Source organism: Macaca thibetana, chromosome 12 (genome assembly GCF_024542745.1).
Source record: "Macaca thibetana thibetana isolate TM-01 chromosome 12, ASM2454274v1, whole genome shotgun sequence".
Classification (NCBI taxonomy): Eukaryota; Metazoa; Chordata; class Mammalia; order Primates; family Cercopithecidae; genus Macaca; species Macaca thibetana.
In genome coordinates, this window is record NC_065589.1 from 125202152 (window position 1) to 125217982 (window position 15831).

Here is a 15831-nt window from a genome sequence, read left to right on the forward strand (position 1 = left end):
GGGTGTTAGGACACCAACATATGAATTTTAGGGGACACAATTTAGCCCATGACACTGCCTTTCTCCTATTATTGGAGGCTTCATCTATTTTCAGCCTGAAGGAGCCTTAGCCCTAGCAGGATCTGCCCAGAGACAGGAGGATGGTGGCAGCTTAGACGAGGGGGCTGGAGTGGGAATGGGAATTCGGGGGGGTCCAGAGTTTAGACGGGAGGAGTTACTTTGTGCTGGGTAGATGGTGGGGGCCATGCCTGGCTAGAGGGGTGGAGAGCATGGCCTTAGTGGGGCCTGTGCAGGAGGGGGTTCCTCTAGGCATCCTGTATTCCCCCCCACTGCCCTTTTCTTCCCCACGGGTGGGCAGTGATGGCTGAGCTGGGATGCTGGGTGGGCCCTGTGTCCCCATAGGCTTCCTGGAGAAAAACCGAGATGTGCTGAGCACAGATATCCTCACCGTGGTTTACTCCTCCAAAAACAAGTTTCTGAGGGAGCTATTCAACCTGGAGTCAGCAGAGACCAGGCTGGGCCATGGGACCATCCGCCAGGCAAAGGCAGGAAACCATCTCTTCAAGGTGGGCTCCCAGGCACCCTCCTGGGTCTCTCACCCCTGATGGCTACAGGGCCAGACATATATGTACAGGAAAGACTGTTTTAATCACCTGTGGGTCCCCAGCATGCAGCAGGCACTTGGGAAACCTGCAATGGATGGATGGGCGGATGGATGGATGTGTGGGTGGATAGGTAAATGGATGGGTGAATGGGTGGGTGGGTGGATAGATGGGTGAGTGGGTGGATGGGTAGTGGGTGGGTGGATGGATGGGTGAGTGGGTCGATGGGTGGTGGGTGGGTGGATGGATGGGTGGGTAGACGGATGGGTGGGTGAGTGGATGGGTGGATGGGTGTGTGAGTGGATGAGTGAATGGGTGTGTGGATGGTTGGGTGGATGGATGGATGGATGAGTGGATGGATGGATGGGTGGGTGGATGGATGGATGGATGGATGGGTGGAAGGATGGTTGGATGGGCAGGTGGCTGTGTGGGTGGCTGTGTGGGTGGGTGGATGGGTGAATGGATGGGTGGATGGGTGGGTGGATGGATAGACGGATGGGCAGGTGGCTGTGTGGGTGGGTGAGTGGATGGATGGATGGGTGGGTGGGTGGATGGATAGATGGATGGGTGAGTGGCTACGTGGATGGGTGAGTGGATGGATGGATGGATGGGTGGGTGGATGGGTAAATGGATGGGTGAGTGGGTGGATGGATAGATGGACGGGCAGGTGGCTGTGTGGGTGGGTGAGTGGATGGATGGATGGACGGGTGGGTGGATGGGTGGGTGGGTGGGTGGATGGATAGATGGATGGGCAGGTGGCTGTGTGGGTGGGTGAGTGGATGGATGGATGGGGGGGTGGATGGGTGAATGGATGGATGCATGGGTGGGTGGGTAGATGGATGGGTGAGTGGGTGGATGGATGGGTGGGTGGATGGGTGAATGGATGGATGCATGGGTGGGTGGGTAGATGGATGGGTGAGTGGATGGATGGGTGCTGGATAGGTAGGTGGATGGGTGGTGGGCAGGTGGATGGATGGGTGAGTTGATGGGTATGTGACTGGATGGGTGAATGAGTGGGTGGATGGATAGATGGATGGGTGGGTGAGTGGGTTCTTGACCAGGTGGATGCACCACTCCACCTGCGGGGCCTTGGCGGCAGCCCTTGCTAGACTATGGGGTCAGCTGTCCCAGGACATGGCTCCTGAGACCCACCTGTGCTTTGTGCTTCCATTCACAGTCTGCAGACTCAAATAAACGGCCCTCCACCTTAGCAGGCCAGTTCAAACAGTCTCTGGACCAGCTGATGAAAATTCTGACCAACTGCCAGCCTTACTTCATCCGCTGCATCAAACCTAATGAATATAAGAAGCCGCTGGTAATGACAGAAGGCTGGGGCACAGTAAAGGAGGGAGGAGGAGGAGGCTGATGGCCTCTAGGGTTGTGGTCACTCCCTCTGCCAGGGCCTGGCTAGTGTTAGAGCTGTTACTGCCCCTACCTTACAGATAAGTACACTGGGGTAAGGCGACCAGTCTAGGTCATGTGAAGGTCAGTGACCTGCAGGGCTTTGGGTTGCTGAGAGACCTCCATGCATCTTCTGTGTGTTCTTGGCCTGGCTCTTTGCTGCTGTGAGCCTCAGTTTTCCCTTTTGTAAAGTCAGACTTGCTCCTGCCTGCAGGAAGGCCCTGAGGGTTGGACATGAGGTTTGCAGCACATGCCCCATGTGTAAACTACACTCAACTAAGGCAGCAATCAGTAATAGGACTTCAGAGGCTGACACCACTCCTTTCACCAAGCCCTGCAGAAAGTCATCTTTACCTGATGTGAGATGGTGAGGGGGTGACAGCCTACTCCCCGCCCATAAGGAAGTCCCTGCTTCACTGGCTGGGGAGTTTCACCCAGAGGCTGCATATGCAGGGATTCCCCAAACTAGGAGACATCAACTGAAACAATATAAAATGGTTTTATCCACATAAGGTAATAAAAATATTACATGCCTTTTTGGAAAGAATAAAACTATGTGAAATTAAGTTTGATCTGGGTGCAGTAGCTCACGCTTGTAATCCCAGCACTTTGTGAGGTTGAGGCGGGAGGATTGCTTGAGGCCAGCCTGGGCAACATAGCAAGACCTTATCTCTGCAAAAAAAAAAAAAATGTAAAAGTATAAAAATTAGCTAGGTATGGTGGTATGTGCCTGTAGTCTCAGTTAGGAGGCTGAGGGAGAAGGATCACTTGAGCCCAGGAGGTTGAGGCTGCGGTGAGCTATGATTACACCACTACACTTCAGCCTGGGTGACAAAGCAAGACCCTGTCTCTAAAAAAATAAAATGGGGCTTGCCTTATGAAATCTAGGTTGCATCTTCCTTGAAGGCACAATAGGCAGATGTGAGACAACCTGTCTTGTTCCTTAACTGCTGGGAGAAGTAGCTGGGCTCCCAGAGACCCCTGGCTCATTCCCACCCTGCCTACCTTGGGAGCTGGGAGCTGCAGGACAGGCAGGCAGGCCTGAGGCTGAAGCTCAGGGGTTGAGAGTGCCTCTGGCTGGGACATCTCTCATTGGTGGCAGCTGCCCTGCTATGTGGTATGTAGGGGGAAGCCCAGATAGGCTCAGGGTTCAAACCCAGGTTCAGCCTCAGGCACCTCATCTTTAAATTGGAGCCAATCACCCACACCAGGTAGGGCTGTTGATTCAGCAAGAAACGCCAGGCACTTAGGAAATTGTCAGTGAAGCGCAGCTGAACACTTACCCGAGGCTAAGTGCAGTGTGGCCTGGACCCCACCAGCAGTTGGCGCTGTGGCCCTGCAGGTAGGGTAACAGTGCCTGCTGGTGGGCTTGCGGGATCAGAGGCGTTCCCCAGGGTCCCCCAGAGACTCCTGGCTTGTAGGTGGAGGGGGCTCTCTAGAATCCAAGCCATGGCAGAGTCTTGGAACCTCTGCTGAAGCCTGACACCCCAGGGAAGGACATCATGCCATCTCTCTGCTGGTCACACTCGCCTCCAAGCAAAAGACGGCTCAGCTCCCTGGGGCCAAGGGCCCTCCACTGCCCCGCACACCCCTCCCGGCCCCCACTCCAGGTCTCCCTCTGGCCTCCATCTCCTGGGAGGGAGAGACTAAGTTGATGAGGATATTTTCTGCCTCTGAGTAGATTTATTTTTTCATTTAACTATTGTGGGGGAGGCACCATGAAACTCTTAAGTGCCTACGGGGCAGGTTTCCACCCTGACTTATGTAGGCAAGGGGCGCTTAAAAACATTTTTAACTGGGCCAGGTGCGGTGGCTCAGGCCTGTAATCCCAACACTCTGGGACGCCAAGGCGGGCGGACCATTTAAGCTCAGGAGTTGGTGACCAGCCTGGCCAACATGGTGAAACTCCTTCTTTAACTAACAATACAAAACTTATCCCGGGGTGGTGCCACACGCCTGTAATCCCAGCTACTCGGGAGGCTGAGGCAGGAGAATCGCCTGCACCCAGGAGGCAGAGGTTGCAGTGAGCCGAGATCGTGCCACTGCACTCCACCCTGGGCGACAGAACGAGACTCCATCTCAAAAAAGTAAATAAAGAAATAAAACTTAAAAAAAAAAGAGCATTTTAACTGGCCACGTGCAGAGGACGTTTACACTCACAGCTTCGGGTAGTTGAGAGTGATGGGAGTATCGTGTTTCTGTGGGTGCCACAGTTTCCAATGCTATCGACTTTTATCTCCTTGACAACTCTACGGGGTTTTCAACTACTTGCACTGCTCTCTTCAAAAGGTAGCCTTACTGAAGTTGCATTTGTGTAGTTTTTCCATCTCTGGAGGACAGTGGGGGCGGGCGGGGCGAGGGGCTGGACACACTGACCTCTGGCTGTGGGCCGGTGCCCGATGGCGGGGTGCCAGGAAGGGGGGGTCCCTGCAAAGGAGGGGGGTTGCACCGGGTCAGCGCCCCGCGTCCGCCCACAGCTGTTCGACCGGGAGCTGTGTCTGCGGCAGCTGCGATACTCGGGCATGATGGAGACCGTGCGCATCCGCAAGTCCGGCTTCCCCATCCGCTACACGTTCGAGGAGTTCTCGCAGAGGTTCGGCGCGCTGCTGCCCAGCGCCGTGCGGATGCAGGTCAGCGCCCCTCGGGGACGGCCACCGCTGTCCATCCCCGGCCTTCCCCTCGGCCTCCCGCTGCCCTCCCCGGCCCCAGCCTTGCCATGAGCCCTGTCCTTCCTCTCTCTCGCCTCCTCCCGCCCTGCCCTGTCCCTCTCCCAGCGCCGCGGAAGTGAGGGGCTTTCCCTGGGGTCCGGGAGAGCTGGCGGCCGCAGCTGTTCCTTCTGGACCGTGTCTGCAGTTGTACAGTAGACACGTTCTCTCCTACCGCGTCGGAGAGCCGAGGTGGGGCTAGAAAGCTACTGGGGCCCGAGGTTCTTCCTGTCCGGTCTGGAACTCTCAGCCATCCTGAGGCTGGGCCTGGCTTGGGCCGAGCGTCCCACAACACATGGAGGCCCCAGGCCCCGAGTTCGCTCCTCACCCCAACCCCTGCTCGAGGTTCCCGTTGTGCCTGTGCCTGGGCTGGGGCGCGGGCAGCCCCTGATGGGGGAGCCTGTGGGAGGAGGAGGGAGACTCCATCCCCAGAGAGCCGCTGAGGGGTCTCTGCCCTCTATCCCACCTACACCCCCGTTTGGTCTTGGCAGCTGCGAGGCAAGTTCCGCCAGATGACCCTGGGCATCGCTGACATGTGGCTGCGGACAGACAAAGACTGGAAACTGGGGAAGACCAAAATTTTCCTGAAGGTGAGACCCCCAGGAACCAGCGCGCCTTGGGCCTCCTGCAGCTCATGGGCTTGTCGGCTCTTGCACCAGGCCCGGGGTCCATGGTCCATGTGCCCTGAGCCAATGGCACTGGGCAGCAGCTCAAAGCGCGGTCCCCACCCTCAGGGCACCCCTGGATGTAGAACGTCACGCTAGGGGACAATGGGGGACTGGGGAGGGCCAGCCCAGCCTGTGGAAGCCCAGGAGGCTTCTCAGAGGGGCACCTAGGGCAAGGCCTGAGGGTGCAGAGGAGGCGCCTTCCAGCCACGGGGCAGCACCCAGGAGCTCAGGGCGGTCTGCCGGTGTCCTGAGACCTGCCTCCATCATGCGGGAGCCACATCCTGCCATGCAGGCTTCCCCACGCTGGGGCGGCCCAGCCTCTGCGGAGCCTGGAGGACTACTGCTTTAGTGGAAGAGGGCTGTGTGTCAACTCCCCACAAAGTGACTTGTCCTTAGGAGGCTTGTGCGAGCATCACCGCCACCACCTGCCTCCCCCAAAACGCACAGGGAGCTGAAGTCACACAAAGGAAGCTTCGGGGCCCTCCAGAAGTGCCACTTGGGTCACAACCACTGAGGAGGGAACCTCCCTGTCCCCTAGCCTTCTAAGCCTCGGCGGGCCAGCACAGTGAGAGGGAAGAGGAAGAGCTGGGAGCAGAGTTGGGAGGACACTTTGCCAGCTCACCCGAGCCCCCACCCACCCCTGCTGCCCCTTCCTCTTCCCCCATAGTGCCTGCCCACCTGCCCGCATGTGTCCTCAGAGGGCCCTCCTGGCCCCAGCCCTCTAATCGGTCTGTCTGTCCTTTTGACTGTGCAATAGTCAGGCTGTGCTGGGGCTCAGAGGCTAAGATGTGCAGGAAGAAACCGAGTGGCTTCCAATTTAGTGGGGGAGGCAAGGCCAGCAGAGGAACCATCTCAGGGCATGGTGGGTTTGTCATAAATGGCTCTTATTATTTTGAGGTGTGTTCCTTCAATACCTAGTTTATTGAGAGTTGTTTTTTTTTTTTTTTTAACATAAAGCGATGTTGAATTTTATCGAAGGCCTTTTCTGCATCTATTGAGATAATCATGTGGTTTTTGTCTTTAGATTTGTTTATGTGGTGAATTATGTTTATTGATTTGCGTATGTTGAACCAGCCTTGCATCGTGGGGATGAAACCAACTTGATCGTGGTGGATAAGCTTTTTGATGTGCTGCTGGATTCAGTTTGCCAGTATTTTATTGAGAATTTTTGCATCGATGTTCATCAGGAATATTGGCCTGAAGTTTTCTTCTTTAGTTGTATCTCTGCCAGGTTTTGGTATCAGGATGATGCTGGCCTCATAGAATGAGTCAGGGAGGAGTCCCTCCTTTTCAATTGTTTGGAATAGTTTCAAAAAAAAAAAAAAAAAAAGGTATCAGCTGTTCTTTGTGATTCTGATAGAATTCAGCTGTAAATCCATCTGGTCCTGGGCTTTCTTTGGTTGGTAGGCTGTTTATTATTGCCTTAATTTACTGATCTATTCAGGGATTCAACTTCTTCCTTGTTCAGTCTTGGGAGGGTGTATGTGTCTAGGAATTTATCCATTTTTTCTAGATTTTCTAGTTTATTTGCATAGAGGTTTTTATACTATTCTCTGGTGGTTTGTATTTCCATGGGCTTAGTAGTGATATCCTCTTTATCATTTTTTATTGTGTCTATTGGATTCTTCTCTCTTTTCTTCTTTTTTAGTCTAGGTAGTGGTCTATTTTATTAATTAAAAAAAAAAAAAAACCCAGCTCCTGGACTCATTGATTTTTTGAAGAGTTTTTCGTCTCTCTTATCTCCTTCAGTTCTGCTCTAATCTTGGTTTTTTCTTGTCTTCTGCTAGTTTTGAAATTTGTTTGCTCTTCGTTCTCTAGTTATTTTAGTTGTGATGTCAGGGTGTCGATTTGAGATCTTTCTAGCTTTCTGAGGTGGGCATTTAGTGCTATAACTTTCCCTCTTAACACTGCTTTAGCTGTGTCCCAGAGATTCTGGTATGTTTTCTCTTTGTTCTAATTGGTTTCAAAGAACTTCTTGATTTCTGCCTTGATTTCATTATTTACCCAGGAGTCATTCAGGAGCAGGTTGTTCAATTTCTATGTAGTTGTGTGGTTTTGAGTGAGTTTCTTAATCCTGAGTTCTAATTTGATTGCACTGTGGTCTGAGAGACTGTTTGTTGTGATTTCAGTTCTTTTGCATTTGCTGAGGGTGTTTTACTTCTGATTATGTGATCAGATTACTCACTTTTAGAGTAAGTGCCATGTGGCACCGAGAAGAATGTATACTCTGTTGTTTTGGGGTGGAGAGTTCTGTAGATATCTATCAGGTCCACTTGATCCAGAGCTGAGTTCAAGTCCTAAATATCTTTGTTAATTTTCTTTCTCGACTATCTGTCTAATATTAACAGTGGGGTGTTAAAAATCTCCCACTATTATTGAGGGAAACATTTTTATATTGAAACAAACATGGGGCTTTTACACGGTTGAATGCAAATGTCACATGAATTTTGGGAAATAAAACACAACTTCAGGAAAATTTTGTGCCCCCTCTTGAATTCTTCAGAGCAGAAATGAAGGATGCCAGATTGAATTAGCAAGAAGAAAGAGCTAATGTGGGAAGTTCTTGGATTGGGGTGGGAGGTACAGTTGCAGCTCCTGTCTCTGAGCAACATGAAGGTCACTTTGAAGGCCCCCTTCTTTGGCCTGCCCTCCTGGGAGGAGCCTGAGAGATGCTACCTTCGGGAGACAGAGCCCAGGCCCCAGGCAGGGGCTGTGGGGTGAGGGTGAGCAGCCTGGTGACAGCGTCTCTCCCGTTCCAGGATCATCAGGACACTCTGCTGGAGGTACAGAGAAGCCAGGTGCTGGACAGAGCGGCGCTCAGCATCCAGAGAGTCCTGCGGGGCTACAGATACAGGTGCCGGCCCTGCCCCAAGGCCCATCCAGCCCACTCCTGCCCACAGTGTCCCCACACAGACCTGCAGCCCACAAACCAGGATCACATGTTCCTGCTGGGCCCTCCCTGGGGTTACTGAGATCTTCCAATGCCTTCCAACCAGGGACACTGCAACCTGTGTTGGCCAGAGAATTCTGATACATTATTGGAACGTTTGGAAAAAACACAAAACACTCCATATGCAAGAGACGGGAGCGGAATGAAGGGCCAGTCCTGCTCTCAACCAGGGTTTGACGTTCCACTTCAGTTATGTCAGTGTATGGGTTTGGGTTGTGAGGCAATTTGCTTTTGGAGGGAGAAGAACCCTTGGCTTGCCTGCGTTCCCTGCTCAGTAAGAGGGTACTGCCCGAGTTGTAATCCAGGATCCGCGGATCAGCAGCGCTGCTGCCTTGCCCCACTCTCACCTGGGTTCCTGAGCCACCATAGCAAGGGCTGGAAACCCAGGCATGAGAACGTGGGAGAAGACAGCCAGCCCCAGGAACAGAGAATGAGGGGGCACAGAGCAGGGCAGGGAGCAAGGAGCAGGGAGCTAGGGACCACAGCGAGAGAGGCAGCTCTGCTGCTGCGAAGCTGGAGGCCAGCTCAGGGCCAGCTGCTGGTGCTGCTGATCTCAGGACAACAGGCCGCATCTGACCAAACAGGCCCACGTGGTTGGAGGCCAGGCAGGCTGGCCCCCCTGACTCCCAGCATTTTAAATGAAGCTTTTTGTTTTGAGATTATTGTAGATTTACATGCAGTCGTAAGAAACAATATGAGATATCGCCGTATACTCTTCACCCATTTCCCCCAGTGAAAACGTCTTACCACCCTCCCTCACACCCATCCCCAGCCCTGCTTAACCCTGGCAACCTCTAACCTGTTCTGCATTTCTAGAATGTTGCCATTGCGCAAATGTTATATACATGGAATTATACAACATGCAGCCTGGGGTGGGCTTTTTTCAATTGGCGTGTTTCTCTGGAGATTCATCCAGGTTATTGCTTGCATTAATATTTATTTATTTATTTATTTATTTGAGACAAAGTCTCAGTCAGCCAGGCTGGAGTACAGTAGCACAATCTTGGCTCACTGCAACCTCTGCTTTCCGGGCTCAAGCTATCCTCCGGCCTCAGCCTCCAAAGTAGCTGGGACTACAGGCACCTGCCACCATGCCCGGCTAATTATTGTGTTTTTTGTAGAGACGGGTTTTCGCTATGTTACCCAGACTGGTCTCAAACTCCTGGCCTCAAGTGATCCGCCCGCCTCAGTCTCTCAAAGTGCTGGGATTACAGGTGTGAGCCCAGCCAATATTTTGTTACTTTTTATTGCTGGGTAGTGTTCTATGGGATGGATACCCCCCACTTTGTTTAACCATTTACCTGTAGAAGGACATTTGGGCTGTTTCCAGTTTTTGGCTTCGATGAATAAAGCTGTTATGAGCGTTTATGAGATTTTTGTGAGAACATCAGTTGCCATTTCTCTGGGATGTATGCCCAGGAGTGCAGTTACTGAGTCATACGGTGGTTACAAGTTTTGTTTTTTAAGAAACTGCCAAACTGTTTTCAAGAGTGGCTGTACCGTTTTACATTCCCACCAGCAGTGCCTGGCTGATTCAGTGCCCCTGCATCCTCACCAGTATTTGATGTTGTCATTGTTTATTTTAGCCCTTCTGATAGGTCTGCGATGATCTCTCATTGCGGCTGTCCTTAACATTCCCTGATGTGGAACACCTTTGTGTGTGCTTGTCATGTATGTGTCCCCTCTTTGATGACCTGTCTCTGCATGTTGCTTGCCTGTTTTCTAATTGGAGTCTTTGTTGAGTTTTGAGAGTTCTTTATATATTCTAGATACTAGTCCTCTGTCAGCTATGTGGTTTGTGAATATTTTCTCCCAGTCCGTAGGTTGTCTGTTTATCCTCTTAAGAGAGCTTTGCAGAGCGAAAGTTTTTAATTTTGGTAAAGTCTAATTGTCAAAGTTCTCTTTCATGGATCATGCTTTTAGTGTTGAGTCTAAGAACTCTTTGTCAAGATTTTCTTTTCTGTTTTTCTAAAAATTTTTGTAGTTTTAAATATGTTACATGTAGGTCCATGATACATGCCCATTTTGAATTAATTTTTGTATACAGCCTGACACTTAGGTCAAGGTTCTTTTAAATTTTTTTTCTATGGTTGTCTCCCCAGTATTATTCATTTAAAAAAGTCTATCCTTCCGTCAGTGAATTGCTTTTACATCTTTATCAAAACCTAGTGGTGTGGGTCTATTTCTAGGTTCTGTACCCCATTCCATTGGTCAATGACTCTATCCCTCCACAATGCCACAGCATCTTTTTTTATCGTAGTTATATAATAAGTCTTAAAGCTGTGTAGACTAATTCTTCCCACTTTTCTTCTTCAAAAGTGTTTTAGTTATTCTAGTTCCTTTGCATTTCCATTTACATATAAAAATAATCTTGTCTATATCTACAAACAAAACCTTGCTGGGATTGTTGATAGTAATAGGCTTGTATAGCAATTTGAAAATCAATATCTCTACTAAATCCATCTTCCAATCCATAAACATGATATGTAGCTCCATTTATTTAGATATTATTTGATTTCACGTGTCCGTGTTTTGTAGTTTTTAGCATACAAACCCTGTACATGTTTTATTAGATTTACATGTTTTTTTAGTAATTGTAAATGGTACTGTATTTTTAATTTTGACATTGGCATATTCATTGCTAGCAAATAGAAATATGTTGGATTTTTGTGTGTTGACTTCATATCCTGCAGCCTTGCTGAGCTCACTTTTTATAAATTCCTTAGAATTTTCTATGTAGATCATCTTGTCATCTGCAAATAGGGGCAGTTTTCTATCTTTTTTTTTCCCCCAATCCATACGTCTTTTATTTCCTTTTCTTGCCTATTGCAGTGGCCAGAACATCCAGTATTATTCAGGTGGTGAGAACAGATATATTTGCTTAGTCCTTTATCTTAGGGGGAAAACACTCAGACTTTAACCATTAAATATAATGTTAAGGCTGAGGCGGGCAGATCACGAGGTCAGGAGATTGAGACCATCTGGCTAGCACTGTGAAACCCCATCTCTACTAAGAAAAGAAAAAATTAGCCAGGCGTGGTGGTGGGCACCTGTGGTCCCAGCTACTCGGAAGGCTGAGGCAGGAGAATGGCGTGAACCCAGCAAGCAGAGCTTGCGGTGAGCCGAGATTGCACCACTGCACTCCAGCCTGGGCGACGGAGCGAGACTCTGTCTCAAAAAAAAATGTATATATATATGTGTGTGTGTGTTTATAATGTTAGCTGTAGGTTTTTCGTTGATGCCCTTTCTCAAGTCAAGGAAGCTTCCCATATTCCTAGTTTTCTGGGTGTTTTTATCACGAACAAGTGTTGAATGTCAATTTTTTTTCTGCGTCAGTTGATAATGATATGTGATTTTTCTCATTTAGCCTTTTAATGTGGTGAGTTACATTTCCTGATTTTTAAATATTGAACCAGCTTCGCATCCCTGGAGGAAACTCCACTCGGTCCTAGTGTATAATTCTTTTTGACGTTGCTGAATGCTGTTTGTTAATGTTTCATTAAGGATTTTTGCATCTATATTCATGAGGTCTGAGGATTTTTTTTCTTTTGTCTTGTCTGGTTTTGGTATCAGAGTAACACTAGCTTCATAAAATGAATTAGGAAGTGTTTCCTCTTCTGTTTTCTGGAAGAAATTATGTAGAATTGATGTGATTTTTCTTTAAATGTTTGGCAGAAATCTCCAGTGAAAATATCTTGGCCTGGGAATTTTTTTATAGGGAGTTTTTAATTATGAATTCAATTTAATAGTTATAGGAATGATTCAAATTATTTTATATTGAGTGACTTGTGGTAATTTGTGCTTTCTGAGGAACTAGTCCATGTTATCTAAGTTGTCAAATGTGTGTGTGTCAATTTGTTCATAGTATTCCGTTATTATCCTCTTGAAATCTGCAGACTCTGTGATGGTATCCCCTGTGTCATTCCTGATATTTGCAATTTATGTCTTCTCCTTTTTTTCTTTGTCAGTCTTGCTAAAGATTTGTCAATTTTCTTGTCCTGGCCGGGCACGGTGGCTCACACCTGTAATCCCAGCACTTTGGAGGCCGAGGCAGGCAGATCACTTGAGTTCAGGAGATTGAGATAGCCTGGCTAACATGGCGAAACCCCATCTCTACTAAAAATACAAAAATCAGCTGGGCGTGGTGGCAGGTGCCTGTAATCTCAGCTACTCGGGAGGCTGAGGCAGGAGAATTGCTTAAACCTGGGAGGTGAAGGTAGTGGTGAGCTGAGATCATGCCATTGCACTTCAGCCTGGGCAACAAGAGTAAGATTTTGTCTCAAAAAAAAAAAAAAAAAAAAAATTCTTGTCCTTTTCAAAGAATCAGGCTTTAGTTTCATTACTTCTTCTCTAATTATTTTTAATTTCCTTAATTTCTGCTCTTTTATTATTTTCATCCTTCCAACTTTGAGTGTATTTTACCCTTCTTCCTCTAGATTCTTGAGGCAGGAGATTATTAATTCAAGGCTTTTCCTCTTTTCTAATGTAGAGTGATATAAATCTCTGTCTTAGCACTGCTTAGCTGTGTTTCACAAATGTTCACGTTACACTTTCGTTTAGTTCATTCAATTTCATTGACTTTCATTCAGAAAAAAATTAAATTTTCCTTGAAATTTCCTCTGCGAAAATGTAGAAGTATGTTGTTTAGTTTTCAGTGTTTAGGGATTTTCCTGTTATCATTTTGTCTTTGACTTCTAGTTTGATTTCACTGTGGTAAAAGACACACTCTGTATGAATTAAGTTCTATTAAGTATGTTGAAGTTTCCTTTGTGGCCCAAGATATGTCTCTCCTGGTACAGATTCTAAGGGCACTTGGAAAGAACATATATTTTGCTGTTAATTCGGTAGTGTGCTCTGAAAAATGTCAATTAGATCTTGTTAGTTGATAGTGGTGTTGAAGTCTATATTATTGCTGATTTTCTATGTGTTTTATCAATTGTTGAGTCTCTAATTATGATTGTGGACTTGCGTTTTCCATTTCAGTTTTATCATTTTTGCTTCACATATTTTGTAGCTCTGTTGTTTGGTGAATACACAATTAGGATTGCTATGTCTTGGTGGATGTGCTTTTTATTATCATGTGATATCCTTCTCTGTCTCTGGTTATCTCCTTTGCTCTGAAGTCTACTTTATCTGGTATTAATATAGCCACTCCTGTTTTGATTACTATTTACATGATCTATATTTTTCATCCTTTTTTTTTTTTTTTTTTTTTTTTTTTTGAGACGGAGTCTCGGTCTGTCGCCCAGGCTGGAGTGCAGTGGCCGGATCTCAGCTCACTGCAAGCTCCGCCTCCTGGGTTCACGCCATTCTCCTGCCTCAGCCTCCCGAGTAGCTGGGACTACAGGCGCCCGCCGCCTCGCCCGGCTAGTTTTTTGTATTTTTTAGTAGAGACGGGGTTTCACTGGGTTAGCCAGGATGGTCTCGATCTCCTGACCTTGTGATCCGCCGGTCTCGGCCTCCCAAAGTGCTGGGATTACAGGCTTGAGCCACCGCGCCCGGCCTATATTTTTCATCCTTTTACTTTCAGCCTACCTATATAACTATGTGTTAAGTGAGTTTCCCATAGACAGTATGTAATTGGGTCATGGTTTTCAATCCATTCTGCCAATTTCTGCCAATGTATGTCACTGGCATACATTAAATTCTCCCTTAACATCGTCAACAGATTCTTGGAAACTTGACTTCCCAAGAATATACAGCAGGTGTTCGAATATCATTGTTCCCTTCAATGTGGTTTCACTATAATGTTGATGAGAAAACAGTTGGTTCCATCACATAACGTCTCACTCAAAGCCTGTTTCCAAGAAGGTATCAACAACATTGAGGACCTACTGTATTTAGGCCTTTTACATTTAAGGTGATTATTCATGTTAGAGCTCAAGTCTGCCATTTTATTTTTTGTTTTCTATTTTTTTCCTCTCTCCTTTGCGTTTGTATGTTTTCTTTTTCCTGCCTTTCTATGACTTATTTAAAAATTTTTAAGTATTTCATTTTGATTTATCTGCAATGTGTTAGAGTATATGTCTTTTTTATAGCTTTCTAAAGCAGTTGCATTAGGTATCATACGCATTATACACATACAGACAGAAAGACGGTATCTACTGGTGTCATCATTTTACCACTTCCAGTGAAGTATAGAAACTTTACCCCCTTTTATGTCCATTTACCTTCTCTCGTGTGTAATACAATTTTCTTAAATATTTTCTCTACATACATGTAGAGTGACATAAAAAGTGTTGGCCAGGCACAGTGGCTTATACCTGTAATCCCAGCATTTTGGGAGGCCAAGGCAGGAGGATCACTTGAGGCCAGCAGTTCAAAACCAGCCTGGTCAATGTAGCGAGAACTCGTCTCTACAAAAGAAAAATACAAAAATATCTGGGCATGGTGGTGCATGCCTGTAGTCAGCTATTTTGGAAGACTGAGGTGGAAGGATCCTTGAGGCCAGGAGTTCAAAGTTTTGGTGAGCTCTGATGGCGCCACTGCACTCCAGCCCAGATTACAGAGTGAGACCCTGTCTCCAAAAAAGAAAACATAGAAAGGAAACAAGAACAACACCACTTTCTTTGCTCATCTGTAAGAAGAATCTCCTGGCTGGGCAAGATGATTCACAACTGTAATCCCAGCACTGGGAGAGGTGGAGGCAGGTGGATCACTTGAGCCCAGGAGTTCAAGACCAGCCTGAGCAACATGGTGAAACCTCATCTCTACTAAAAATACAAAAAATTAGCCAGGCAAGGTGATGTGCGCCTGTAGTTCCAGCTACTCAGGAGGTTGAGGTGGGAGGATTACTTGAGCCTGGGAGGTGAAGGTTACAGTGAGCCGAGATTGCACCACCGTACTCCAGCCTAGGCGACAGAGTGAGACCTTGTCTCCAAAAAAAAAAAAAAAAAAAAAAAGCAACTCCTCATCCATTCAAGTTTTGTCATGAGATTGTAGCAAATCAGCCACATCTTCAGCTTCCACTTCTAATTCTAATTCTCTTGCTATTCCCACTACATATGCGGTTTCTTCCTCCACTGAAGTCTTAACCCCTCAAAGTCATTCATGAGGATTGGAATCAATTTCTAAATTCCTGTTAATGTTGATAGTTTGACCTCCTCTCCTGAATCACGAATGTTCTTAGTGGCATCTAGAATGGTGAAAGCTTTCCAGATTTTCAATTGACTTTGCCCAGATCTGTTAGAAGAATTACTATCTATGGCAGCTGTAGCATTATGGTATTTATTTCTTAAGTAAGACTTGACAGTCTGAATTACCCTTTGATCCATGGACTGCAGAATGGATGTTTTGTTCACAGTCATAAAAACATTAATCTCCTTGTACGTCTTCATCACAGTTCTTGGGTGGCCGGGTGAATTGTCAATGAGTGGTAATATTTTGAAAGAGATCTTTTTTTCTCAGCAGTAGGTCTCAATGGTGGCCTTAAAATATTCAGCTAAACCATGCTATAAATAGACATGCTGTCACCCAGGCTTTGTTGTTTCATTTCTAGATTACAG

The 15831-nt window shown here is 47.3% G+C and overlaps 1 protein-coding gene across 1 annotated transcript in view; it reads left to right on the top strand.

Moving 5' to 3' along the window:
* Positions 1–15831, top strand: part of MYO7B (myosin VIIB) — a 101076-nt gene that overhangs the window by 51250 nt on the left and 33995 nt on the right. The window contains exons 15-19 of the mRNA XM_050752579.1: positions 403–566; positions 1780–1917; positions 4481–4633; positions 5200–5298; positions 8136–8230. Coding sequence (XP_050608536.1) covers positions 403–566; positions 1780–1917; positions 4481–4633; positions 5200–5298; positions 8136–8230 — 649 coding nt within the window. The remainder of the gene's footprint in view (positions 1–402; positions 567–1779; positions 1918–4480; positions 4634–5199; positions 5299–8135; positions 8231–15831) is intronic.